The 25,591-nt window shown below is 47.0% G+C and overlaps 1 protein-coding gene across 13 annotated transcripts in view; it reads left to right on the forward strand.

The window, feature by feature from the left end:
- The first annotated feature begins 6 nt into the window (after positions 1–6).
- The window catches only part of ASAP3 (ArfGAP with SH3 domain, ankyrin repeat and PH domain 3), a 42,282-nt gene continuing 16,697 nt past the window's right edge, over positions 7–25,591 (forward strand). For all 13 annotated transcript variants that reach the window (XM_025041434.1, XM_025041439.1, XM_025041435.1 and 10 more), the window contains exons 1-5: positions 7–139; positions 20,939–21,011; positions 21,107–21,252; positions 22,708–22,782; positions 23,868–23,917. In XM_025041434.1, coding sequence (XP_024897202.1) covers positions 11–139; positions 20,939–21,011; positions 21,107–21,252; positions 22,708–22,782; positions 23,868–23,917 — 473 coding nt within the window. In that variant the 5' untranslated portion in view covers positions 7–10. The remainder of the gene's footprint in view (positions 140–20,938; positions 21,012–21,106; positions 21,253–22,707; positions 22,783–23,867; positions 23,918–25,591) is intronic.

Genomic DNA, 25,591 nt, shown 5'->3' on the forward strand with positions numbered 1-25,591 from the left:
CGCGCCCGCCATGCCCGAGCAGCTCAGCGTCGCCGAGTTCCTGGCCGTCACCGCGGAGGACCTCAGCTCCCCGGCGGGGGCCGCCGCCTTCGCCGCCAAGATGTCCCGGTGCCGGGGGGCGGCACTGGCGCGAGAGGAGGTGAGGGGGCTGATGCGGGAGGAATCGGGGGTCCTGGCGGGGCTTTGCCTTGATGTTCATAGGCGTGACCGGAGCTGCAATGGCTCTTACCGCTCCCCCAGAAACCTGCCCCCTCCCTAGATCTGTGAGAACCGAGTGCATCTCAAACATCCGCGTCCTCGCCATCCAGGCCAGGGGAGGGCCCGAGGGACCGTTTGTGGGGGACCTCGAGGTCACCTCGATGACAGACTTTACAGGTCGGAGGACATATCCCCAACGCTCTTGGTGACTTGCCCCGTCGCATATGTTTTTGTTCAGCGCCTCACTTCATCTGTTTGGGTTTTCGTCTTTGGAGCCCCACAAGTTTGGCCCCCAAGTCACTCCCCTTCTGGGAAATAGGCCTCCCCGCCTCAGTCCTGAACTTCTTTCTCCCCGGCTGCGGGGAGGTCCCATCCCCCTGGCTGCTGGCGCCGAGATTTGGCTGGTGTTTGTGGAATGAATGCGAATAAGAAGGCGCCAGGAGCCGGGGTTCACCTTGGCCAGGCCATTGGAAAGTTTCTCGTCTCCTCTCCCCTCCCCTCTCTTCTTTGTCTTTCCCGGCAACAGCAACGCGTCCCAGGCCTTTTCTTTGGCCCTTGCAGGCTGCCCCACCCCGTTCCCCTGTTCTTTGCAGTTCATTCCTCTTCTTCGACCTGCCGCGCTTTCCCAGGCCTCCCCTGTAGGGAATATTCTAAGGCAGACACCTTGTGTTTGGGGACCAACCGAGAATAATGTGTTTTTGTAGCTCCTTTTCAGAGGATGCCCTGAATTTTGGTGACATTTTGGACCTCAGTGGCAGTTCTCACCTTCCACCTTTCATCATAAGAGTACTGAGTACCTACTGTGTGGCCAACACGAAACTCAATAGTTCATAATAGCCTGGGCCAATGTCTTGGGAAATCTCTCCTCCTCTTTCTCCTCCTTTTCTCTGGCAGGCTGCACCCCATCTCAGAGTCTGTGTGTACTGCTTTGTAGGGGTGACGGAGGATTGTGGAAAGAGCACTGATGTTAGGAGAAGCAGACCTGTGTTCAAATTCTGGCTCTGCAATTTGCCAGCTATGTGACTTTGGGCATGTGACCTGACCTGTTTGAGCCCCACTTTTGGCATCTATAAAATGGGGATAATAATGTTTACCTCACGGGGCTATGAGATTACTTACATGAGGCAATGCGTGCAAAGCATGCATCTTGATAAATGGAATGATGACCAGATTAATTGATGGACATCTCGAGACAGTGACTGGTTCTCTTTTGTCCATTTCTCTCACAGAACCCAGCCTAGTGCTTTGCACAGAGTAGGGGTACAGATTTTAATTAAAATAAGAAGTAGCCAATGACTTTTGGCTTCCTTCCTTGGGCAGAACCAATAGGTTGGAGTTCACCACCTATGAATGTAGATTATATTTTACTGGGAGGTTCATAGGGAAAATGCCTCATAGCCTGAGGATAGGGGAGCCTACTGAAGTTTATCTTCACAATCTCGCATTTCATGACCCAGAAGTGTTCAGTGTTCAGTGCCATCGGCACCCTTAAGGCTGTCACAGTTCACCCTCTTCTCTGGTTGTTCATTAAAATGTTAAATCAGAGCAGGAGTAGAAGGGGCTGTACTATGAACTCTTCTTCAGAGTCAGAAATGCCGATTTGTGCCTGTGCATCTGGCCTTGCCTGGCTTGGTGTGTGTAAGCACTTGTGTGTGTGTCTGGGGGTCAGTGTGGAGGGAGCCCTTGGAATGAGCCGCAGCAGGCTCTGGTCAAGGCTCAGCTTTGCCCCACTTCTCACCTGACAAAACCCTGTTTCCTTTGCCTTTGGGACTTTGATTTGGTGCGTGCAAGGTTCCTTTTCACAACTGAAAGCCTGTGGCACCCAAACACAGCTTTTCTTGTCACTATTTCACTTTCCGTAGAGTTAGAATCTGACCTTTGGATTGGACTTTCCTGAGGTTTCCTGTTTGGTTTTGTATTCATGTTTATATTTACATGTAGTTTGATGCTGGCGTTACCCCACTGCCTTTTCTGGCTATGATAAACCACTCTCAGGCTTGAAGGAGGTGAATTTGCCTGAGTCAAAATGCAACTGATTCTTAAAACAAGCCTTCCAGTTCCAGCTGGTTTCCTAGGAGTAACTACGACTCTGTCTTGAGACTTGAAGCCCTTTTTTGCAATCTTGGGCAGGTCAAACTAGAATGTCAGTGCTGAAGGACCCTTTAAAATGGAAATCACCTAGGAATGCTCTCATTCAAGATGGGAAAACTGATGTCCAGAGAGTATAAGAGACTTGTCCAAGCTCCCATATCTGGGTAGGGGAAGAATTGGCATTTCTACCCAAACTTTCTAACCCCTGGTCCTATTTGCTGTCCTTCTAATAAACTCCAGCTGCCTGTCCTCCCTATGTAACTTCTCTGAACCTCAGTTATTTCACTCTTAAAATGGGTCTAATTATCCCTCCTTGCTTACCTCTCTGTGTTGTTAAAAAGTTTTTTGTTTTTAATTGTGAAACACTGTACAAATATGAGGGAGTATTAAGACAGATAATCATTCTGTCAACCCTCTTCTTCCTGTCCTGGATCCTTTTACATCCATCATCTCATTAATATTCACAATAACACAGGTGAAAATGGGCCCAGGGAAGTTAAGGCAGTTGCCTCATGTCACACAGTGGGTCTGTCTGACTTCAAGGCCTGTCCAGTTCTCCATGCCATCTCTGTGCTAGGCACCAAGGACATAAAGATACTGCTTTTGTTTGCTGGCTGGTTGGGGAGATGTAGTTTATCTGAGGGAGATAAGTAGGAACCCTAAGTTTGTCCTGAGAGAAAGGTACAATCAGCGCCAAAGAGGTCAGCGGAGTGGGGCAGGAGAGAACAGTGAGGACTGGTGCAATCAGGGAGAGCTTCTTGGAGGGAACGACACTTCCAGGTGGGTCTTGAAGGACAGAAGAACTCCATTAAGTGGAGATGATACGTGAGTGAATTTGGAAACTAGTGGGAAGAGAGCATATTCAGGAACCAAGTAAGCCATTCTGACCAGTCCTGAGAATTCATGCTATAGCGTGCATCTCAGACTACTAGTAAACTTAAATCATCTAGTGGGCCTTGGATGAAGCAGTCCACCACAAATAGATCTTCAAAGGCTTGTGTTTTATATATATTTTTTGAGATTTAATGAAGTTTTAATTTCACAAAAGACATAATCATTTTTAATTTAAGAAATATTAAACATAACCGAAAAGGCTGTCACCTCTGACCATGTCTCACAATCCCTACACTCTCCCCAGAGGTAATTGCCATGGAAATGTGCATACTTCTTAACGTGTGTCCTCAGAGAAAATGTATATCCATGAGGGGGCGGTAGTTAGGGGGCATAATCACCTAAATTGGCGTCAGGTTTTATAATGCATGGTTTTAAATATTGGAGTCAAATTTATCTTTTCCTTTGTGATTTTTGCTTTTTTGATTCTAGTTTAGAAAAGATTTCATTCTTAATTCTTAATATTTTTGTGAATTTTACATTCTACTTTGTCATGTGTCTGTATTTGTTTTATCAAAAAATGAAATGTTTGTTTTAAAGAAAATAATAAAAACTAGGTAATCTTAGAAACTGTTTGCAAGAAACGTAACCCTCTCAAGCTTTTTACATTGAAGGGAAATTTGTTTTAAGGAACTAGAGGTACCTCATGGGGACTGAAGAGCAGTCAGTTAAAAGTAGACATCACCAGGGAGCCACTGGAGGTTGGAAACTCCCCAGGGCCTCAGTGGAGGCTGGGAAGCCGCCAGGAACAAAGGCAACTGCTTTATCATTCCCACTGTCTCGCGCCTCTATTTCTTTCTGCATATCTAAACAGTGCTTTTGATCACTTGTCATCACACACGCCCCAAAGGGAATAACACAGTCCTCTGGGGAAGACAGGTGCTCCAGCCCCCATATTCACGTGACCTCACTGGTCCAGCACCTAAAGGTAACCAAGCCAGTCTTGTGTGCCACTTCCAGGTTCCTGGCATAGAGATTAATGGCCCAGCCCAGCTTTTGGATTGGTTCCAGAAGCTGGGTCTCCACCCTGGTTTCTTCAGCAGAGGTCCCGGGGGGTAAACATGGGATGGAGACTTACGTTGTGGCGGCGTGTGCTTCTCAGAGGAGAGGGGCAGGGCCTAGAAAGTTTCCCCCACATAGCCACTGCAATTCGGCTTTATTTGGCCCAATCTAGGATACAAGGAGAGCACTATGCTCATCCTGTTTTGTGCCCATCTAGTTATCCAGGTATAGGGGAATCACAGTGTGGAAAATGCAGGTGTAAAGGAATGAAAAAGATGTATTAGAAAACTCAGGGGGTGCAGCGCGACTTGGAGGGCCCTGAATGCCAATTAGGCGTTTGGGCTTTTTGCTGGGCAGTGGAGACCAGTGGACTCAATCATGTGGGTATGGACGAGGCCGGCCCCACTGAGGGACATAGCAGCCAGCATAGTGCTTGGCGTCTGCTCCATGCCAGGTCCCATATTAGGCACTGGATAGACACACGGCTCATTAAGAGAGATACAGTCTTCACTGCACTGAGATTACAGCCTTCTAGGGAAGACAGGCAGTCAACAAACAAATGAGTCAGTAATTGCATGTTGTGATAAATGGCATGAAGGCTCATCCTTCTGGTCAAGGCCTTCCTTGAGGTTTGGTCCTGTGTCCTCGTCTCTTTAACATGCTAGCCTCTCCCCACAGGCAATCTCACCCACACCCAGGGCTTTAGTCTTTTCTCATCTTTATGTGATTCCCACATTTGTACCTCCAGCCCAAGATGCTCATGTCCGATTGTTCACTTGGCTATTTCACTTGGACTTCTCAACATGTCCAAAACCACACTCTTGACTGTGCCCCCAGGCTGGCCCTGCCAGTGTTCCTTTCTCAGTGAGTGGTACCTCCCTCTATTATTGTACAAGCCAGAAGCCTCATACCTCCACATGCACAATTCATCACCAAGAGTCACCAGTTTTACATTCTAAGCATCTCTGCTGTCTACCCATTTCTCTACACCCCTTCTTTAGTCCAAGCCCCCCTTACCTCTCCTCTGGAACTGTGTAGTGGCCTTCTAACTTGTTTCTCCATTTTTACTTTAGCTCAGTTCTCCCTAATAGCCCTATGTCAGCACACGTCCTAGATAAATTTTTCATTTATTTGTATAATTCTTTTATTAAAATCTGATTTCTCACTAGATTTTTGACTTCCATGAGAATAGAATCTATCTCACCATTGTAGTCATAGCATTTACCATAGGAGATGCTCAGAAAATATTAGCTGAATACAAAATAAATAAAAGAAGAAAACTAAAAAGGAGCATGAATAGAGCATAATGGTGCACAGAAGGAGGGAACAACTTAGGCAAAGTTCCTGAGACAGTAAAGGGCCTAAAATATTTGTGACACTGAAAAGGGGCTCGAGGAGCAGAAGCACAGCAATGTGCAAATGGAAGGGAAACGCCAGGTGAGTTTGGGGGGGTAAGCAGGGGCTACCTTCTATTTAACCTTCTAGGCGGTGGTAGCAAGTGTGGATTTTATTTTGCAGGCAAGCAACGTGATCCAGTTTATATTTCAGGAAGACATCCGTTTCTGTGTAGAGACTAGATTGGAGGAGGCAGAAGAGTTGTTCATGGAAGAGATGATGGTGGTGTGGAGAGGGCCATGATTGGTGGAGGAGAGAAGTGAGTGGATTCTAGAAGTATTTTATAAAGTACAGTTGACCCTTGAACAATATGGGTTTGAACTACATGGGACCACTTATAGGTGGATTTTTTTTTAACAAATACTATAAATTTATTTTCTTTCTTATGATTTTCTTAATAATGTTTTCTTTTCTCTAGCTTAGTTTATTGTACAATTACAATATATAATATAAATAATATACAAAATATGTGTTAATTAACTGTTTATGTTGTCGATAAGGCTTCTGATCAACAGTAGGCTTTTAGTAGTTAAGTTTTTGAAGAGTCAAAAGTTATATGTTCAGGAGTGAGGGAATGGCACCTCAAATCCCTGCATTGTTTGAGGGTCAACTGTATAGTCATGTGACACATAATGACATTTCGATCAATGATAAATTGTGTGTATGATGGTGGTCCCATAAGACTATAATGGAGCTGAAAAATTCCTGTTGCCTAATGACATAGTAGCTGTCATAACGTTGTAGCACAGCACATTTGCAATTGGCTATGGCATTCAGTATAGAAACGTGTCGTACAGGCTTGTAGCCTAGGAGCAATGATCTATACCATATTGCCTAGGTCTGTGATAGGCGATACCATCTAGGTTTGTTTAAGTGCAGCCTATGCTGTTCACACGACTGAATCACCTAACAACACATTTCCCAGAATATATGCCTGTTGTTAAGTGATGCATGATTGTAGTAACATCAAGGTTGGTTGATGGAGTCCATGTGGGGAGTGGTCAGGAATGGTTCCCAAATTCCTAACGGAAGAGCATCATTTACCCTTTCTAGGAAGGGAGAATCTGGGAGAGGAACGGGTTTGGGGGAAAGTCAAGAATTCTGTTCTTACATCTTGTAAGTCTTTGAGACATTCCAGTGGAGATGTTGAGAAGGTGTTTGTATAAATGAGTTGGGAGATCAAAGGAGTGGGCTCGAAATACACATTTGAGAGCTGTCAGTGTTGAGATAGCCGATTTTAAACTTGGATCTGTGTAGGAATCACCTGGCATCATTCCCAGAGAGTCTAATTCAGTAGCTGTATCTTACTTGGGCTTCTTACTGCAAGTAACAGAAGCCAACCTGAGCTGATTTGAACAGAAAAGGAGTTTATTGAAAGGGAATGTGCAGTAGTTCACAGAATTTCTGCAAAGCTGGAGGACTGGGGTGAGGCATCAGGCAGGATCTCAGCCAAAATCACTACGCTGAGCCAATTTAGGGAGGACATTGCTACCTGCAATAAATGCCACAGGTCGTACTGCCTCTGTCCCCTGGAGACTGGGCTGTTGCCACCAGCATAAGAATGGATCTTCTACTCTCTCTGCTCCTGATTCAAAGTCTGCAGTGAGTGCCTCCGATTGGCCAAACCTGTGTCATACACTTATATCTTAGCCGCAAGGGAGGCTGGAAAAGCAAGTATTTGGTCTTATCGGCTTTTATAAGAGATAGGCTCTGCAAAGACTTGTGCAGCAAGTAATTTCTCAGACGTAGGAAAGAAGTTTAGATGCCGGGACTGATAAAAAATGCCAAATGTCCTTGGCAGGTTTTTCAGCATGTGGGAGGATGCCTGGGAATCTGCATTTTAACCACACCCCAGGAAATGCTCATGCAGGTGGTCCATGAACCACACATGCATACAGAGCATTAGATAGTGTTTAAAGCTGTGAGAATGAAGGAGATCACCCAGGGAGAGGAATGAAGAGGGCCTGGGGCCTAAGCTCTGGGGAGCTCCAGTGCTGAGAGATTCGGATGGGAAGAGGAATTCATAAAGGAGACTGAGAAGGAGCTGCCAGTGAGAAAGGAGACAACTCAAGAGAGCGCAATGCCTGAGAAGCCAGGGGAGGAATGTTTCCACGAGGGAGCCCTGTCAGATGTTGCCTCGATGTCCGGAGGTTAAACAAAATGACAGAGCCTTGACCCCTGGCTTTGGCAATGTGCAGGTCATTGATGACCTCGAGAACAGATTTCGTGCTGTTTTTCTCTCCACATCAGCTTGGACTGATTTGAGGAGGAGGCAGATGAGAAGTTCCCTCATGTAGGGGAATGGAGACATAGGATGGTGACCAGGGACCTGGGCCAAGAGAGTTTTCCAAGGTGGACTTAGAACCCAGCTCTGCCGAGCCCAGTCTTTTCCCATGTCAGGCTGCCTCTGGAAAAGGCAGACGGTCTTTCTAGAGTTGTCAGCCTCAAGCCCAGTCTCCCAAAGTCTCTTTCCCCGCCCCGCCCCACCCACATTTCAGTCCTTGGTGCTTACCCTCTTGCCTGGTGTTCAGCTGTTTCTGGCAACCGAGGCGACATGGACAGGTTCGGGAACTTTAGGTCAGAGCAAAAGGAAAGTGCTTTCCCCAAAGGCGATTAGTACAGGCATGCCGCGGAGACATTAAGGATTCAGTTCCAGACTCCTGCAATAAAGAGAGTATGGTAATACCGTGAGTTGTAATCTTTTTGCTAGTGCTGGGTTTTGCCTTCAGTTTGTAAACACAACATCTGTGAGGCACAATAAAGCAAAGCACAATAAAAGAAGGTATGCCTGTATAGTCCTCAGACAGTTATTGATAGAAGGTCCCTTTGATGGCCCAGTGCTTGGACCCGGAGCATGTGAGGTGGTGAGGCCCACAGAGGCACAGTGAGTTCCCTAGACTCTAGGGCAGAGCGCTAGACTCCGTTTGTCCTAGGAATACTGTGATTGGGCCTCATGACAGGAGGTACTGGTGGCTGAGCTGGAAACAGCTGCTCGAGGTACTGTAACTCAGCTGGTTTTTGACTTTGATTGAGCTTTTCAGGCTCCACCCAGACCTACTGAATCAGAATTTCCCAGGGGAGAAGCCTGGGCAAATGAGCAGTTCAGAAGCTAGCCAGGCAACTCTATGAACAGTCAGGGTGAAAACTATTGTAGTGAGCTATTTCACGCCTACTTACGGTCAATAATTCATTAACTATTTATTGAACACCTGCTGTGTACAGAGATGGGATGGTAGGTTCTAAGGGCATGAAGATGACAGGAGATGGCCTCATTTGAAAAGAAGGATTCATGCCCATGAAGAGATGATTGACAGCCCATAGCATACAGGGACGTGGCTGAGGTCTGTGGAGACAGTCCAGTAATTGAAATCAGACAGACCTGGGTTTGAATTCCTATCGGTTGTGTGACCTTGGGCAAATGACTTAACATTTCTGAATCTATTTCTCTTCTGTAAATCAGGGGTGATAATAAACGTCTTATGGGATTGTTTGAGGGAATTACGTATAAAACATCTAACATATACCTGGCATGTAACAGATACGTAATAATTTTTTTTAATTCCCTTTTACTAAAAACACAAGTCCATCTATACATGGGATAGTTAAAGAAATTAGGAACCGCATAGAGAAAAGGGGGAGATAATTGTAACTGGGAAGAGGTAATTACTATGAGTGAGCTCTAAAATTGTCTGTGTGGTCCTGGCATCAGAGCAAAAAGAGAAATCTTGTGTACCTTGCAGGTGTCCGAGAATGAATAGCTGAGCCTAGTTCTGGACAAGGCACGACCTTCCCTCAGCTCTGCCCTTTGCTCCCTCCCATCTGTTCATCAAACAGTTGTTGAGAGCCTACCCAGTTCTCAGTCCTGGCTGCACATTGCAGTCTCCTGGGTCGCTTTTAGGTACATTTTCAAAAATTGAGAGAAAAGTCATATAACATAAAACTCACCATTTTAACCATTTTAAAGTTGTACACTCCCCTGGCCTTTATTCACAGTGTTATGCAATCGTTACCACTATCTAATTCCAGAACGTTTCCATCACCCCCAAAAGAAAAACTGTGCTCATTAGCAGTCATCCCCCACCCCCACTCCCCCAGCCCCTGGCAACTTTCTGTCTCTGTGGATTCGCCTATTCTGGAGATTTCATATGAATGGAATCCTGAAATATGTGGCCTTTTGTGCCTGACTTCTTTCAGTTAGCATAATATTTTCAAAGTTCTTCCATGTCATCTGGGTTGCTTTGAAAGCAATAAAAATAGGAATAGCAAACACCAGGCAGTGTTGTAGGCATTTCCTGTATATCGACTCCTATAATTCCCATAAGGAACCAAAGGCACAGAGATAAAATGGCTTAATAAACAGGGTTGCCAAATAACATACAGGATGCCGATGCAATATTTGGGGCATACTTATACTAAAAGCTTATTCATTATCTGAAATGCAAATGTAATTGCATGTCCTATATTTATTTTTGCTAAATCTGGCAACTCTACTAGCAGTAAGTGGCAAAGCCAGCCAGGATTTGGACTTGTGCTGTCCAAAGCACTTGGAAGGTGCTTCACCTCTCACTCCACTGGTGATGTCTGGCTCCCCATCCCCTCCCCAGGGACTTCGATTTAACAGGTTTGAAATGAGGCTCTTGTATTCTTACTTTTTAAAACACTCCACATGATTCCCCTGGGCAGCCTGGAGATGTGTGTCTCAGGGCCCAGGAATACAGGTCACGTGGCTAAGAATATTGGGACCAGAATTTGGACCTCAGACCTGTGAGATGTAAAAGCTGGAGTCCTTAACTGCTGCTGTCTTTTCTGTGTTCCCAGTGGGCCTTGCTAATATCCATTCATTCATTTACTCATTCATTCATTCCACAAAAATTTATTGCTTCTCGTATGCTGGGCACTATACTGGATGCTATAGATGTAAAAGCAGATGAGCCAATCCTTACTCTTTTGGAGTTTTCAGCCCTGTAGAGAGGTCAGACATGTGTAGTAAATAAGGGCTGTGAGTGCCCTGATAAAAGTGGGCACAGGGTGCATATTGGCAGGAGGAGTGAGTTCTGGAGGGGTCATTCTGTTGTGATCAGGAGGGAGTGACTTGTAAGCTGAGTCAGGGAAGATGAAGTATTTACTAGGCAGAATGAGGGAGGGCTCTCCAGGCAGTGGGAGCAGCATGGGTAAAAGTCTGGCATGTTGAGAAAATTATAAAGAGTTGGACAGGGCTTTGCTTCAAGGAATTAGTGACGGATATCAAGTCCAAGCAGCGGGCAGGGAGGGATTCATCAGGCCTACAAGGGGGCCCAGAGCATGGGGGGTGGGGCGGGTCATGGGACCCTTTGCAGTTCTGTCCAGGAGAGCAGGCTAGGCTTTCTGCAGGGTCAGGTGGAAGTTAAGGGTTGAGCCCAGGCTGGGATCAGACGGGAATCTTCCACGCCTGGTCTGCAGAGTACTTGCTTTCTTAGCTCATCATTTCCAAGCAGTCTCCCGAGGAATGTCCTAGCCAGAAAACTTGGGGTTTGCAGAGGCCTCAGCACACGGTGAGGGCGCGGCTCTCTTCCTGCAACCCCTCTTCCTCCCCGCTTCCCACTACCCTGCAAGGGGCAGCTGGTGAGGCTGAGCTGACAAGACTGGACAGGTTCCCAGGCTGGGAAGACGTCCTGGGGGCCCCACCAAGGGGGCAAACGGCCAGTCACAAGCTTTAGCAATGCAGGAAGGAAAATAGTGAGAGGCTGAGGGATCCTGGAATAATAAACGTCAGAGCTGGCAGGAGGAGCTTCCACGTCACCACCCAACCCTTTTGTTCCAGAGAAGGAGACTGCACAAGGTCACACCAGAGGCTGGGGCTGGCCGCAGGTCCTGGCTTCCAGGCCATGCAGTGTAGCCACTGCAGGGGCTGCGGGCAGGCAGGGAGGCAGGGCTGGGGGCCCTTCCACATGGGCAATGCAGAGGGGAGCTGGGAAGAGCCTTGCTCTCTCCTCTGGCATCTCCTTCTGACTGCCCTCGCCTGGACCCTCGGGTGCTGGGGTAGGGCCTTATCTAAATGAAAACCATTTGGAGACTTCTGCTCCTGCTAGTAGCTAGGTTGGAGCAGCCTTGCAGGTTAGATCAACCTTGACTCTGAGTCCCAGAACTTTGACCTGGAAGGGGATTAAGAGTTCATGTCCGTCAACTCTAAATTGTGCAGATGGAGAAACCAAGGGAAGAAGGAACTTGTTCAGGGGAATAAAGAAGAGCTAATGGCAGAGGCAGGCCTAAAATTTAGCATCCCCTTCCCTCAGAATGTTTCTGCATTGCCTCTCAAGATGTCCAATATCCACCATTAGAAAAAATATGACCTAATTTCATCTTCACAGCAATTCTTACAGAGATCACTGGGGCTCAGCAAGGTGGGATTTACCTCTTGGTTTGCTGTAGTGTGACAGAGGATTCTAGGGGCAGAGGGCTCTATACTTCCTAGAGCCACCTACATGACCTGGAGCCAGTTGCCTAACTTACTCCAGCCTTGGTTTCCTCATCTGTGAAAAAGAGAAGATAATAACTACCTCACAGGGTGTTGGGAGGAATGGATGAGGTAACAAAAACAAAATGGCTGCCCCACAGCGAGCACTCAATAAATGGGGCAGAGGTTGGATTCCTGTTAGTAAGAAGACTCACCCTGAGAGCTTGGAATCTAAGTCCTTCCTGTCGGATGATCTGCTCTGGGCCAGGCCGGGCTGGCTCCCCATCTCCCTGTTGTGCCTGGGGGATAAAGCTGTACCCCTTTTCTCTCACTTGGACGAGAGTCTGCACCTGACCCCTGGAGTTGATCTTTCTACCATGAGAATTTATCAGGTCTCTCCTCTCTTGTTCAAGAATCTTCCAAGAGCTTCTCATCACTTGTGGGATGAAACGTAGAGGTTTTGGTAAAAAAAATATGGATTCTGAAGCCTGACACCTTGGGTTTGAGTCTAAGTGTCCACTACTTACTAGTAGTGTGAGCCTGGGCAAATGCCACAAAATTCCCAGGCCTCAGTTTCCTCATCTGCAAAGTCATCTGGGGTTCTTGACAGGATTACATGAAATAAAGTATCTCATGTGCTTAGAATAAGCCTGGTGCATGGTAGTGATGATATAGAAGCATCTACACAGCTCTCATTATGAGCATGGTCTCCCAGTGGATCATTCTGGGTCCTGCTGAGCCCTGAGGTCTCACTGCTCACCACTTCCCCACTGCCCTGGTAAGCGTCCGCTCCAGTAAGCTACTGGCTGTTCGCCAAACGTACTGGGCACTCCTCTCTAGGGACTTTGTGGAGGCAGCTCTCTTCTCTTAGAGTCGTTTTCCCCTGCCCTGCTTTGCTTCATCAGTGTCTCCTCGTTCTTTGAGGCTCTAGTGAAGCATCACTTCATTCCAAGGTGGGCAGCTGCTCCTCATCTGTGCCTCTCCACATCCTTCTCTCCTGCTTTAGGCTCACCCAGGCCTCCGCGGCCCTTAGCATATGTATCCTTCTTCTCCTTGTGAGAACTTTGAGGGCAGAACCCAAGCCTGTCATCCCTTTCTTCCCAGCGCCTGCACAGGGCCTCGGGTATAGCCTCGGTATGTGTGAACAAGCTCCTACTATGTGCCAGTGATTGTTAGAGAGACTTTACCCCAGCCGCTCTCTCTGCCCCACCAGGGTGTGCAGATTTGAGATTCTGCAAGAGACCCTATTAAGTGAGTGGAGCTGAGCTGAGATTGCCTGGAGGTGGGATGCTAGCAAATACTTCTCAGTCTCACCCTTGCTGGCCACCAAGGAAGGGTGCTGTGGGACTCCCTGCCTTTCTCTGGATCTAGTGGTTGGGTGGTTGAGTGGGAAAAAGCAAACAGTATGACATGAACAGGACAGCTCACGTTTGCATGGGCTACAAACTTTCCCAGTCTTTCTGAGATTTGATTCTCAGTGGGAGGTAGCTAGAGCAGCAGTGACTGTCATTCCCATTTTACAAATGCAAATTCCCCTAGGGAGGCAGGGGACTTGCTCAGGGTCTTGGAGCTCATAAAGAATTGGGTCTGGGATGGAACCCAGGTCTCTTTCCACATCCTGCGCTCTTCCTACTATGAGTACTCTTGGTAATTAGACTGTGGAGCGTGGAGGCTACCATTAGCCAGCAGATCAGCCTGAGCTCCTTCCTGCCTCCCTTGCAAGAACCCTCCTGCCTGGTCCTTGCCCTTCACTGGTCCTAGGCCCTAGCCTCTCAGGCCGACTTCTCCACAATCCACTGTTTCCCGTCCCATCCCTGCTATTGAAAGCTGAGCCCAGACATTGAAAGGGGCCAGTTCAATATACTGAGGTATCAAGGACTAGTTTCAGGTAACTTAGTGCAGAGCTTCCCAACTTTTCTCAATATCAGAACCTCTTGTCTTCTTTTGTTAACTTCGTATTGTAGAAATTTTCAAACATAAACAAAGGTAGACTCACCCAGCTTCAACAACTATTAATATTTTGCCAGTATTTTTATCTAGTTTTTTTTTTCTGATAATAGAGAATTTGGACTGTTAAGAACAATAAACAGAACAGAATGATGAACCCCCATTTACCCATAACCCAGTCTTGTGCTCTCCACATCCCTGTCTGCTTCCCTGACTTATTCTGAAGCAAATTCCAAACAGCATATCATTTCATCCTTTAATATTTCAGTATATATCTCTAAACAGTAAGGACTTCTTTTTTTTATTTACATAACTATCGTACCCCCAAACATTAACAATAACCCATAAATCATCAACTGTCCGGTTTTCAGATTTCAATTTGTCTCATAATTGTGCTAAGGTCCTTTAGAGTTCATTTTTTAAAAAGCAAGAGTCAAGTAAGGTCCATGCATTGCCATCTGTTGTGTGTTTAAGTCTCTTAACAGTCCCACTCTATCATACGTGCTTTTGTTTTTTGCAGCACCCTTGTTAAAGAAACCGGGTGGCTGGTCCTGTAGTTTCACACAGTCTGATTGTGCTCATTGTTGTATCCCCAGGGGTAGTTTAACAAGTGTCTCCATCTTCTGTACATCCCGTAAATTCATAGTTGGATCTTGAAATGAGAAGCCCCATGTTTTTTTTGCATTTATATGTCATTTCATTAAATGTTTTAGGTCTAACTTGGTTTGCTCATTAAAATATTGTATTTTAATTTTCACGTTTAACATGTACTAAATATAATTTAATCTTCTTATGGGCATCAGAGTCAAAGATCAAAGGAACTAGGATTGCACCGCCTCACAGGAAGACTCCTTTTTAATGTCAGAGTTTCATTAACTTCCCTCAACAGTTGTACATTGATTGATTGATTGACTGATTGAGAAGTGTGGAAAAGGACAAATAGCTGTCATGAATTCAAGAATGCTTTTGAAGATTTCTGGGTCTTATTGATCATAACAACTACATATGTATTTGGAATGTGGTCATACTGATTTGTGAGACTTTTTATTGGTCTATAATGCTTACTGTAAGTGTGGCTTCTTAGGGCCCTGGTTGTAACTCATTGGCTCTCCAAGGTCTGTGGTCCATAGACTGCAAACGAATAAAGGAGATAGAGTCTAACAGTCTGGGTCCCAGGTTCATGTCCACCGCCTTCTGGTTGTGTGAACTCTGGCAACTTTCTTCACCTCTCTGAGCCTCAATGACTCATCAGCCAGATGGGAACAAAAGCAGTGACTGCCTCTCTGACATGCTGTGAGTCTTAAAGGGTGGATGGCAAACTGCTTTACAAACTGTAAAGTCTTGTACAAAATTTGGTTTGTATTCTCTTTTTCATTTACTTGCATTTCCAATGAGATCTGGGGCAAGAAATTCACCTGAGCCTTCATTTTGCAGTCTGTTAAATGAGGAGGTAATGTTAGATTATTCCTAATATTCTGTGATTTCGTCTCTCAAGGGACAAAATCATGGTCCAAAACAAAGATAGATAATTTTCATCTCCTATGCCACTCTAGTTTAATTGGTAGAAGTTACCTGAAGAGCTGTCCTAGCAGAATGATGAACCTAACCCATGGGAAAAATATTGTGATTGATTAATGATAGCCGTATGGTCATAAAAGTGGTGCCTATGCCTCATATTTTAATAGTCTAATGGTAAAATTTAATCTTCAGTGCCCAAGGAGTGAATGTCTAATGGTGAAATTTAATCTGCAGTGCCCAAGGCCTTAGCTTTAGCAGCTCTGCCCACTTGGCTGAGTTGCCGTGGTAACCACAGCTGGCTCTGAGAGATCACAGGAATGAAGAATGGGTCCTATTGATGAATCCTGACCCAGGAGAGGGGCATGCAGAAGGCCCTTCCACGCAGGGCAACTGGACATGGCCCTCGTGCTGCCATCCCTGGTCTTTTGAACACAAACCAGAGAGCCATAGCAGTGTGTGTGTGTGTGTGTGTGTGTGTGTGTATCTTTTGAACACAAACCAGAGAGCCATAGCACAGTGTGTGTGTGTGTGTGTGTGTGTGTGTGTGTGTGTGTGTGTGTGTGTGGTTTGGGTGGGGTAGAAAGGGCTGGGAAGCACAAAGGGCAATGACACCAGCTGGAATCCAGGCTTTGTCTAGGGCCAGCTAGGCAAGGGTATCTGAAGGCCTCCAATTCATTTTCTAAGTTCAGACATGTCCCTGACATTCTGTGTTTCACCTGCTTTTGTCTAGTGCCTGCCCCGGCTCTTGCATAGAGCCATTGACTCTTAGCTTTGTAAGACATCTAAAGGGCCATCACTACTAATCTCAAATCCAGTGCCTGAATCAGGCTTTACTACCCGAAGTCCTTGAATACTCCAAGCGATGGGGAGCTCACTCCTCCGGGGGTCATTGATTCTTCCTTAGGATCTTCTGTTTGAGCTGAAGTCTGCTTCTGTCTCCTTAACTTCTGCCTTGCAATCCTGGGAGTCCTCTCCAGGGCCAACCTATACAAATCTGATAGCCTTGGAGTACTTGTAGTGGGAGCCCCATCAGTGCTGTCGACCTTGCTTTATTTGGATGGGCCCTTTCCCTCCCCTAAGTTTAGGAGGATGGTGAGGGGATATGGTAGAGGTGGTAGAGTTGGGGTTCAGGTTCAGAGGCAGATCTAAGCCATGCCTGCTACCCTTTGTAGGGCAGCTTGGTGGTACTGGATATAACCTTGGCCCTGGATTGGCCAGCCCTGGATTTAAATTATGACTCTGCCACTGTTCAGTGTCGTATGACCTGGACATACCTAGACATGTTTCTTCCTCCGGCAGCTTCATCTATAAAATATGAATGGTGATGCCTATCTCTAAAGGTAGCTGGGAGAATGACAAGCAACGTTCCTGGCACAGCAGGCCCTCAGGACATGTAACATCTTGCACTCTGTGACTGTCCAGTGGCCCCTCTGTACATGTGGTTCTCACATCTTACTGAGTAGAATTATTGGGGGGTGGAGAGGTATCTTTATTTAGCGCAAGGAAAGTTGAAAAATTCCTAAACCAAATTCATTTTGAAATAGGTGACATTATTAGCTATTAAATAATAGTATTCTAAGCTCCTTACCTATGTGAATTCATTTAATCTCCCCCAAAACCCTATATTTTAGGAACTGCTATCATTCTCATTTCATGAATGGGGAGACTGAGTCCCAGAGAGATCACATAATAAGTACCTAATGGAGCAGAAATTCAAAACTATGTAGTTTGGGGCCAGCCCCATACTTTTATCAATGATAATTTATTGCATCTCTGGAGAGTAGATAGAATTAGACCAGTGATTTCCAAACTTTAGTGTGCATGACATTCACCTGGAGGCTTGTTAAAACATAAATCGCTAGGCTCCAGCTCCAGATTTTCTGATTCAGCTAGAGAATTTGCATTTCTAACATATTTCTAGGTGATGCTGCTGCTGCTGCTCAGGCACCCCACTTTGAGAATGGCTGACCACTGGGGAATGGGCCCGCCTGAATCCAGAGTCTGATTTTTGTTTTTTTTCTGATTTATTCAGGCTCAAACATGGGTAATGAGAGTTGATCTCACACAGAGGCAGAAAACAAATCACAGTAAGAATCATACTCATATTTTCCAAATGCCTCAAGCCTTGGCACATGTCCGCAATCTCGTATAATCCTCACAGTAACTCTGTGAGTTAAGTGGAGAATGGATTTTTTTTCCCACATATTATCGTATTTTTCTCCCATTTTAAAGAAGAGGAGGTTTGGAGAACTGGCTGGGCTAATTTCTCCCAAGGAGGTAGTTTTGGGGAGGCTGGAGCTAGAATCTCAATTTGTGAGTCATCATTACAGGCATTCTGGACACCTCTGTACCTTTCCCCATCCCCAGGCTATGATCAGAATTTCCTTAAAATGATATTTCTTAAGCATAAATCTTTGCCGCATTATATCACAGAGAGTAGGTATTATCAGTCATTTATCACCCAGTGTGAATGATTTTTCAGATAATTTCATGAGAACAGGGTGATTAGAATGCTACCCCGCTTTGTGTTTATATGTCTGTGGGCCTCTGGAAGGAAGGAGCCATGCCTGGCTAAAAGAGGCACCAATAGATGTTTGTTGAAATGAATGAACAAACAATGTTCCTCTCCTTGCCCATTCTTCCCAGAGCAAGCCTCCTTTAGGAACCCTACCATTATACCCAGTGCTCCCCACACTACCTCACACACAGTATAGTCTCTTAGTCTCTTGTCTGCCTGTCCAGTCCTAGAGTCAGACATCACAACTTAAAGGAAGCCTTTTCTGTTCCTCCCAAGCGGACACAGCTCTGCTTATCCTGGGATCCCCATCTAACATCATACCCCTAATCACATTGCATTACAAGTATCTATTTACTTGGCTCTTTCTTCTCTTAGATAGTGATGCCCTAAGAGCTGAGACTGTGTTTTTTAACACAGGGTTTGAACACAGTAGGCACTCGATACCTAGTTGAATGAATGAATGAATGAACAGCTGTGAGAACCTTGGTTGCTAAGAGCAGTAGGGACAGGAATGGTATCTTACCGGGAAGCCATTTCTTGATACATATCTGACAAGGGCATCAAGGGACAGTTTGTGGTTGATTCGGGTGACTCGCCTGTCTGTAGCAGTCAGATCTAGATTCAGCTACAAGCGACAGAATACCCAATATAACAGGATCTGGAAAGTTGCCAGAAACCAGAGCAGCTTGTCTTGTCTGCCTTTCTGTGACAGCTTGGGTCTCCTGCTTTTTTCTACATATCTGCTTTGTTCTTTTCTCTTTGCATATGGTGGGAAAGATGTCCCTGCTTAAGCACTTCCAATCAGCTAGCTAGCTTCTCAGAGCCCAGTTCCAGAATTCCTTGGAGAGAGCTGATTGCCTCAGGTTGGGTCAAGTGTCCACCCTGGTTAATCAACTGGCTAGACCAAACAAGGTCGCAAGGGTCCGCCTCTAGAAGGGAGGAGGGCAGTTTTCAGAGAATGGGTGTCATGAGATGGGAAGACTGCCCAAAATGTATCTAAAGCCTGGACATAGTCCTCTCAGGTCTGTGTCCTAGGACTTTGCAAACGGTCATTCATTTAGGTAAACAATTTTGAGCACCTTCTATATGTTAGGCATATGGATCTGCCTTCTAAGGAGTTTTCTAAATCTCTTTGGAATTTGTTCATATCGTTAACCTACACTATCTTTCAGAGGGAAGTCATAGCTCCTTAAATTAATCATCTCTTAGCTTTCCCTTTTCAAGTTTCAGGGTGGGGATCAAGGGCGTTGGCGAACGTGTTTCCCCACCTGGGTCTTTGGGAACTACAGAGACGTCCATATTCTCTCCGTTTCTTTTTGTCTCTCCAGTAAGAAATGTTAGTTCTTTAGCTGATTCAATAATGTCCCTCTCTCCTCCATCTCCCTAATTCCTTGACTTTCTTTCTTCAGCCCTGGGATGAGCTTCCACTCGTCCCAAACATGAAAGTATCTCAAGTTCATACTCAGGGAGGAGAATATTAGGTTTCTAATTCATACAGGAAAAGCAACCAGAATTTGATGAATCTGCTGATGATCATCATAAGTACTGTTCTTTGAGAACATACTCTGCTCATCCCCACACCAAACCCTTTATGTGCATCATCTCATACAAAATAATCTTCATAACAACCCTGAGAGGTAGGCATTATTTCTCTCATTTTCCAGATAGCTGGTCAAGAAGCTCAGAGAGAATAGGCAACTTGCCCAAAGTCACACAGCATCTGGGCAGTGGAGCTGGGCTTCAAAACCAGACCCCCTCCCTCCAGCGGCTTCCCACATGCCAGAGGCTTCTGAGAACACTCCACGTGGCCTCCAAGGTCTGCCCTGTGCATGCTCTCCTGTGAGCATTGTTTAGAATCTTCGGAAGTACCATTCCAAATGTGTTTGCTAACTCTTGTCGCGTCGAAGTAGCTCTTTGGAGATGAAAATCTGATCCTATTTTTGTCGCAGGACAAAACAGGTGGGGCTAGGATCCGGGCGGGGCCATGGTATGTGGATGGAGCACTGTCCGGGGGCACCCCTGGAAGCCCAGCTCTGCCGCCAACTCACCCTTGGACTCCGGACACAGCCCTCCCCTCTCTTGGCCTTAGTTTCCTTATCTGTGGCTCTGTGGGCCCTTTGCAGCCCTAACATTCTATAACATTCCATCTTAACTATGCGTTTCATAAGGGTTTCATTAGGTTGGCAGCTTCCACACTCCACTGAGAAAAGGGTGTGTTTGGGAGGTTTCCATCAGGCTGGGGACACCTGGGGCATGTGAGGCCCTCCTCTCACATCACGGCTTCTGGCCTTCCACACAGTCTGCTGTTTGCTCGGCAACCCCTGGACTTTGGGGCTGCCTAATGCTGTTCCACCAATTCTCTCCAGTAGGGGTTGAGTGTGTGCCTTCTGCCCTCTCTCATTTCACTGCCCACCCAGGGTACCCCACCTCTGCCTCCTTGTCTTCACATGGCTGCTTATTGAGCTTGAGATTTGGGGAACAAGCTTTCCCCCATCTGTGTCTTTCGAGCATATAGAGATGTCCACAGTCTCTCCTCTGGTCTTTTACTAAGCATATGGTACATATTCATCAAATCATTAATTCTCTCAGGAATTCCTCAGGTCCATAGTGTCATTCTCATCTAGTAGATAAAGCACCCAAGGCTCAGAGAAGTTAATAGATTTGACTAGGTTGACACACTAGTTAGTGCCAGAGCCGAGATTCAAGCCAGGTCGGGCATACCCTACCCTGTCACTTGCCTTGGAGTCGCCATGTTCACCTGGCCTGCACTGGAGTTGGAGAGGAGTCTGTAGTCCTCCAGGAGTCGTTTGATCTATGGTTTCTCACGTGGTCTGGGTGGAGGAAGGTGGTCTGTTTATGTTTGTGTGAGTTTGGAGGGTGAGATCATGGAGTCAAGCACCTCTCCCAACTGATCATCCCTAAACCGCTGTCCACGTTTGTTCCAGATCCTAGAAGGAGACCAGGCCATCCTGCAGAGAATAAAGAAGGCTGTGCGGGTGATCCATAGCTCCGGCCTTGGTGAGTGAGCCTGCTTGATGCCCACCCTGGCCAGGCAGCCCCTTCCCCAGCCCCAGCCTGGAGCTAACTCTGAGCTCCCTTCTCTACCTCCCCAGGCCATGTGGAGAACGAGGAACAGTACCGAGAGGCCGTGGAGTCCTTAGGCAATAGCCACCTGTCCCAAAACAGTCATGAGCTGTCCACTGGCTTCCTGAACTTGGCCGTGTTCACCCGCGAGGTGGCTGCACTCTTCAAGAACCTGGTGAGGCCCCTGATCCTTTCTCAGCCAGCCCCTAGCCCAGGCTCAGGGTAAATCTACTGGGCTTAAGAACCTGGCCCAGAAAAGGTTGGTTTCCGCCCTTCTCCCAGGTTACTGTCAGTTACCCTTGACCTCTGACCCATGACCTGAGGTCCCTTTTGAGTTCTGACCTCTCATTTGCATTCTTCTTCCTCTCTGACTTCTTGCCCACATCTTATCTCTCTATCTGTCTCTCCCTCCCTCTCTGCCCTCCTCTTTGTCTTCTGTGGTGATGACCCAGGTGAAGAAGAGGGTCTCACAGCAGGAAAGAGCCCCATGTGAGGAAGGGCTCCCTGTAGGAGGTTTGGGAGAAAGGAGGGCAGACTCGGGGGCTCCTACCTTTATGCCACCTCCTCTCCTCAACCTTCTTTGTCCTCTGCTTTCCCAACCACATCTGCTTTGTCCTCAAAGCCTAGGACCCACCTCACCTCCATAAACCTCTCAAATCCTGCATGGGGCCTAGTGGCCTCAGATTCCTTCCTGAGACTGCCTCTGCCCCTGTCCTTCGAGTCCCTACCTCAAGGCCACCCGAGATACAAGCTCTTCCGGTGTGCGGGCCTAGTTCTCAGTAACTCACGTGTGCTAACTCATTTCATCCTGGAGCATAGCTCGATGGGGTTGGTTTTACGATTGCCCCCACTTCATAGGCTAGGAAACTAGGGCATGAGATTAAGCAACTTGCCCAAGGTCACACAGCTGGATTTGTACCCAGATTGTCCAGCTCCAGCATCTGAGCACAAGCCCTCCCAGGAAAGCCCCTCTTTGGAGCTCCAGGCTTCTTTGGACCAATTCTAATGGCTCCTTCTTTCTCTTAGTTTCTCTCTGTCTCTGCCCAGTGAGCAAGATGGCCCAGCGGGCCCAAGTTCACATCTTAACAGAAGAAAGACAAAATCTGTCTCCTACATCTTTGGCAGAAAGGTCTCAGGAAGGACCTGATTGGCTGGCTTGGGTCACGTGCCTGTTCCTGAGCCAATCACTATAGCCCGAAGAGAGGGTACTCTGGTCAACTCTGACTCCTGTGTTCACTCTATGTGACTACAGGGAAAGGTTCCCCATATTAAAGGGGAGATGATGAACGAGCCAGAAAAAAAAAAAAAACATGAAAGCACTACAGGGGGACTTCAGAGAGTCAGAGAGTGGAGGGAGGGTGCTCCTAACAAGAGAGCAGAGCTAGGACTGCCGCTGACGTCCTGCGGCAGTGAGGTGCTGAGGCTGAGTTAGTCAGGAAAAGGGCAGCAACTTTTATGGGAGGCCGACTCTGCCACCCGCTTCACCCTCCCACCTCCACATCTTTCTCTCCCCTGCCCCCTTGACCTCCAGCTCTGTCTTCTGCCTTGTGATGTTTTCTTGTACCTGAGTCCCTTGGGGCTGGGCAGACAGTCACTCAAGGTGGGGGACTGGGGGCTCTGCTTTTTCCAGGTTCAGAACCTGAACAACATCGTCTCTTTCCCCCTGGACAGTCTCTTGAAGGGGCAACTGAGGGATGGGCGACAGGTGAGTTTCTGTGTGGGGAGTGGGGTGCCCAGAGGTGGTGGGATAGAGGAAGAAAGGGGTGGTAGGAGACCATAAGGGAGGCCAAGTGAAGCTGTCATGATGGGAGACTGACTCCATATTCCTGACCCTTGGCTCTGGGGTCAGCTTAGGTTGGCTGACCTACTGTTTGCCAGGTCCTTATGTGAAATAGCTCATGGAATTCTTACAACTCTATGAGGGGGGTTCTGTAGGTACTATCATCCCATTTTGCGGTTGAGGAATCTGAGGCTCAGAGAGTTTGGTAACTTGCTTATGGTTTACGCAGTTAGTCAGTGGAGGAGCCATTGTGGGATCCTGACTCCTGGCACCCATGCTTCGCTGCTCTTTTTGTACCTGGCTCTAGGGAGAATAGAGCTCAAAGAAAGTGACAGAATAATCTCCCTGGGAAGGCTGCCCCAGAAGGCCCAGGGGAGGAGCTGTCCTCCCCGCAGAGGCTTCCCTCCCTGCCCTAGGCTGGACACCAGACTGGGAACCTCCCAAACCAGACAGGCAGCTTTTTCACCTGGCCGATTGATATACTTTGGAAGCCAGGTCTGTTCTGAAGGGTGTGAGCAGCCAAGCCCAGGCAAACTAGGCCAGAGACCAGCCAGGTCTCACTGGCTCGCTGTGTGGCCTTGGGTAGACTTAGCCTCTCTGTGCATATGTCCCACTACCCGTACCCTAGCTATTGAGAGGATGATCTAGTACCAGGCAGGAGAAAATCGTGGGATAGAGTTAGGGGAGAGGTCTGACCTACATACTCTCATCCAGGGCAGACCTCCAAAATCTCCCCACACCCTCAGCCTGGGCCCACCACACCCAGCTGGTTCTTGGCAACTGTGGGAGAAGGTCAGGTGGGGGAAGGGGCTCAGTCTTAAGAAGTAGAGTCTGTTTCTATTTTGGGAGGGGCAGGTTTACATTCAGGGCCATGGGAGCAGGGGTGGGTTGGAGTATGGCTCTGAGCAGCATAGGGGAACATGCGAGCAGGGTCCCCTGAGGTAGCAAAGTGTATTGTTGATTCCAGATCCCAAGCACCCCTTTGGGCAATTGTTCTTTTTAAACCGCAGGATTCCAAAAAGCAGCTGGAGAAAGCATGGAAGGACTACGAAGCCAAAATGTAAGTGGCTGCAACCGGGAAGATTTGTTCAGGAGAGTGATGTTGCTGTTGTGGCAGGAGGCTGGATGTGGGAAGAACCTAAACGCTGTCAGGACATGTTGCCCAAAAGTGCAGGATGTGTCGCTCCCTAGAGGCATTTAGTGGGGGTAGTTTATGCCCAGGCCTGATGGGAGTCTCAGGCCTGGGCCACGAGACCACCAAAGGGGAACTATTGTGGTTGGACCTCAAGATGTTGCTCAGAGATCCATCTGCTCGGTGATGCCAGACGTGGCAGAGACAGAGAGGAGCTACCGTTTACCAAACATCTTCATCGGCTGGTGGTTTAATTCTCACAGTCACCCAGCCCTGTGAGAGAGGTATTAGTATCCCAATTAACAGAGGAGAAATTGGAGGCTCAGAGGGTTTAAGTCACTTCCCCAAAGCCACAGAGTTAAGCAGAAACAGAACTGGGGCTCGTGCTCCTTGATCCTCCTTCTGCAAAACCAGTGGTACCTATAAACATTTAGTTGGACATAGAGGAAAAAAGATATCATACCCAGGCCTCTTGTGTGCACCACCAATGACATGATGGGAAAAGAAGGAGCTTTGGGTGTCCAGTGACCAGGTCCCAGCCCAGCCCTGTGCCAGGGCCTAGCCAGGCCCACTGTACCTCAGAGCACTGTTGGCTCTTTGTAAAATTTTTTCTCTTGAATTTTGCAAAAGCAATGCATGTTCATTATGAATAACCTAGAAAATATGAAGTAAAAGAAAAAATAATCATCCTTAGGAGAGGATTAGGGTCATGTGGTGAGTAGCTAGTACTTCTTCATTGTTTGAATTTTTTTGTACATGGCGTGGGTAGCATAGTAATTCTATTACTTCAAAAGTGGGGTAGGGAACTACCAAAAACTAGGAGGGAAATCCTTAATGTCCAAGCCTAACGTATTAACATCTTTCTAGCCATTTTTCTATATGTAAAGAAATATTTTTACAAAACTGAAATCGTAATAATCATACTGTTTTGTAATATTTTTTACTTAAAAATTCATCGTGCCATCTCTCCACATCATTACATATTCTTATACAATGTCACTTAACCGCGTTCACAGTGCGCCAACATCTGCGTAATTCACCATGTATTTCATCCGCCCCTATCATTGAGGAAGCATCCTTGGAACTACATCTTTGCTCCTACCCATAATTATTTCTGTAGGGTCAGTTCCAAGAGGTAGATCCTGGAGCTTTATTGTTACTCCAGCTCCCGGGGCCATGGGGACCTCCCTGAGTCTGAAGGAAGGCCACAACTTCTCCCCCCACCACCGCCTCCATCTACACCCCAGCTGTAGGTGTAAATCCCGTGCTGACAGTGTGGGAGCTGAGCTGGACATGGCCATCTGCTCTCATTAGAGGCCTAGGGAGGGGCATGAGGACACGCAGGCTATCTTTCTCTTTAGGATTTGATGTGGGTCACATGGACTTCATCTTCCTGAGTTACCTTGACTAAGCCCTTAGCCTTGCAGGGTATCGTCTACCAAATAGAAAGAATAAACCCATACCTAGCTGACTTTCCCCCAGCAGCTCTGCTTTTATCAGGTTTATATATTGAGCTTGCCTGTAAGGTTTCATTTAAAGAAAAGATACTGTGGAATTGATGGGGAAAGAGGGTTGGCTGAGGTTATTCAGTGAGTTTTCAGC

Source organism: Pteropus alecto, unplaced genomic scaffold (genome assembly GCF_000325575.1).
Source record: "Pteropus alecto unplaced genomic scaffold, ASM32557v1 scaffold39, whole genome shotgun sequence".
Classification (NCBI taxonomy): Eukaryota; Metazoa; Chordata; class Mammalia; order Chiroptera; family Pteropodidae; genus Pteropus; species Pteropus alecto.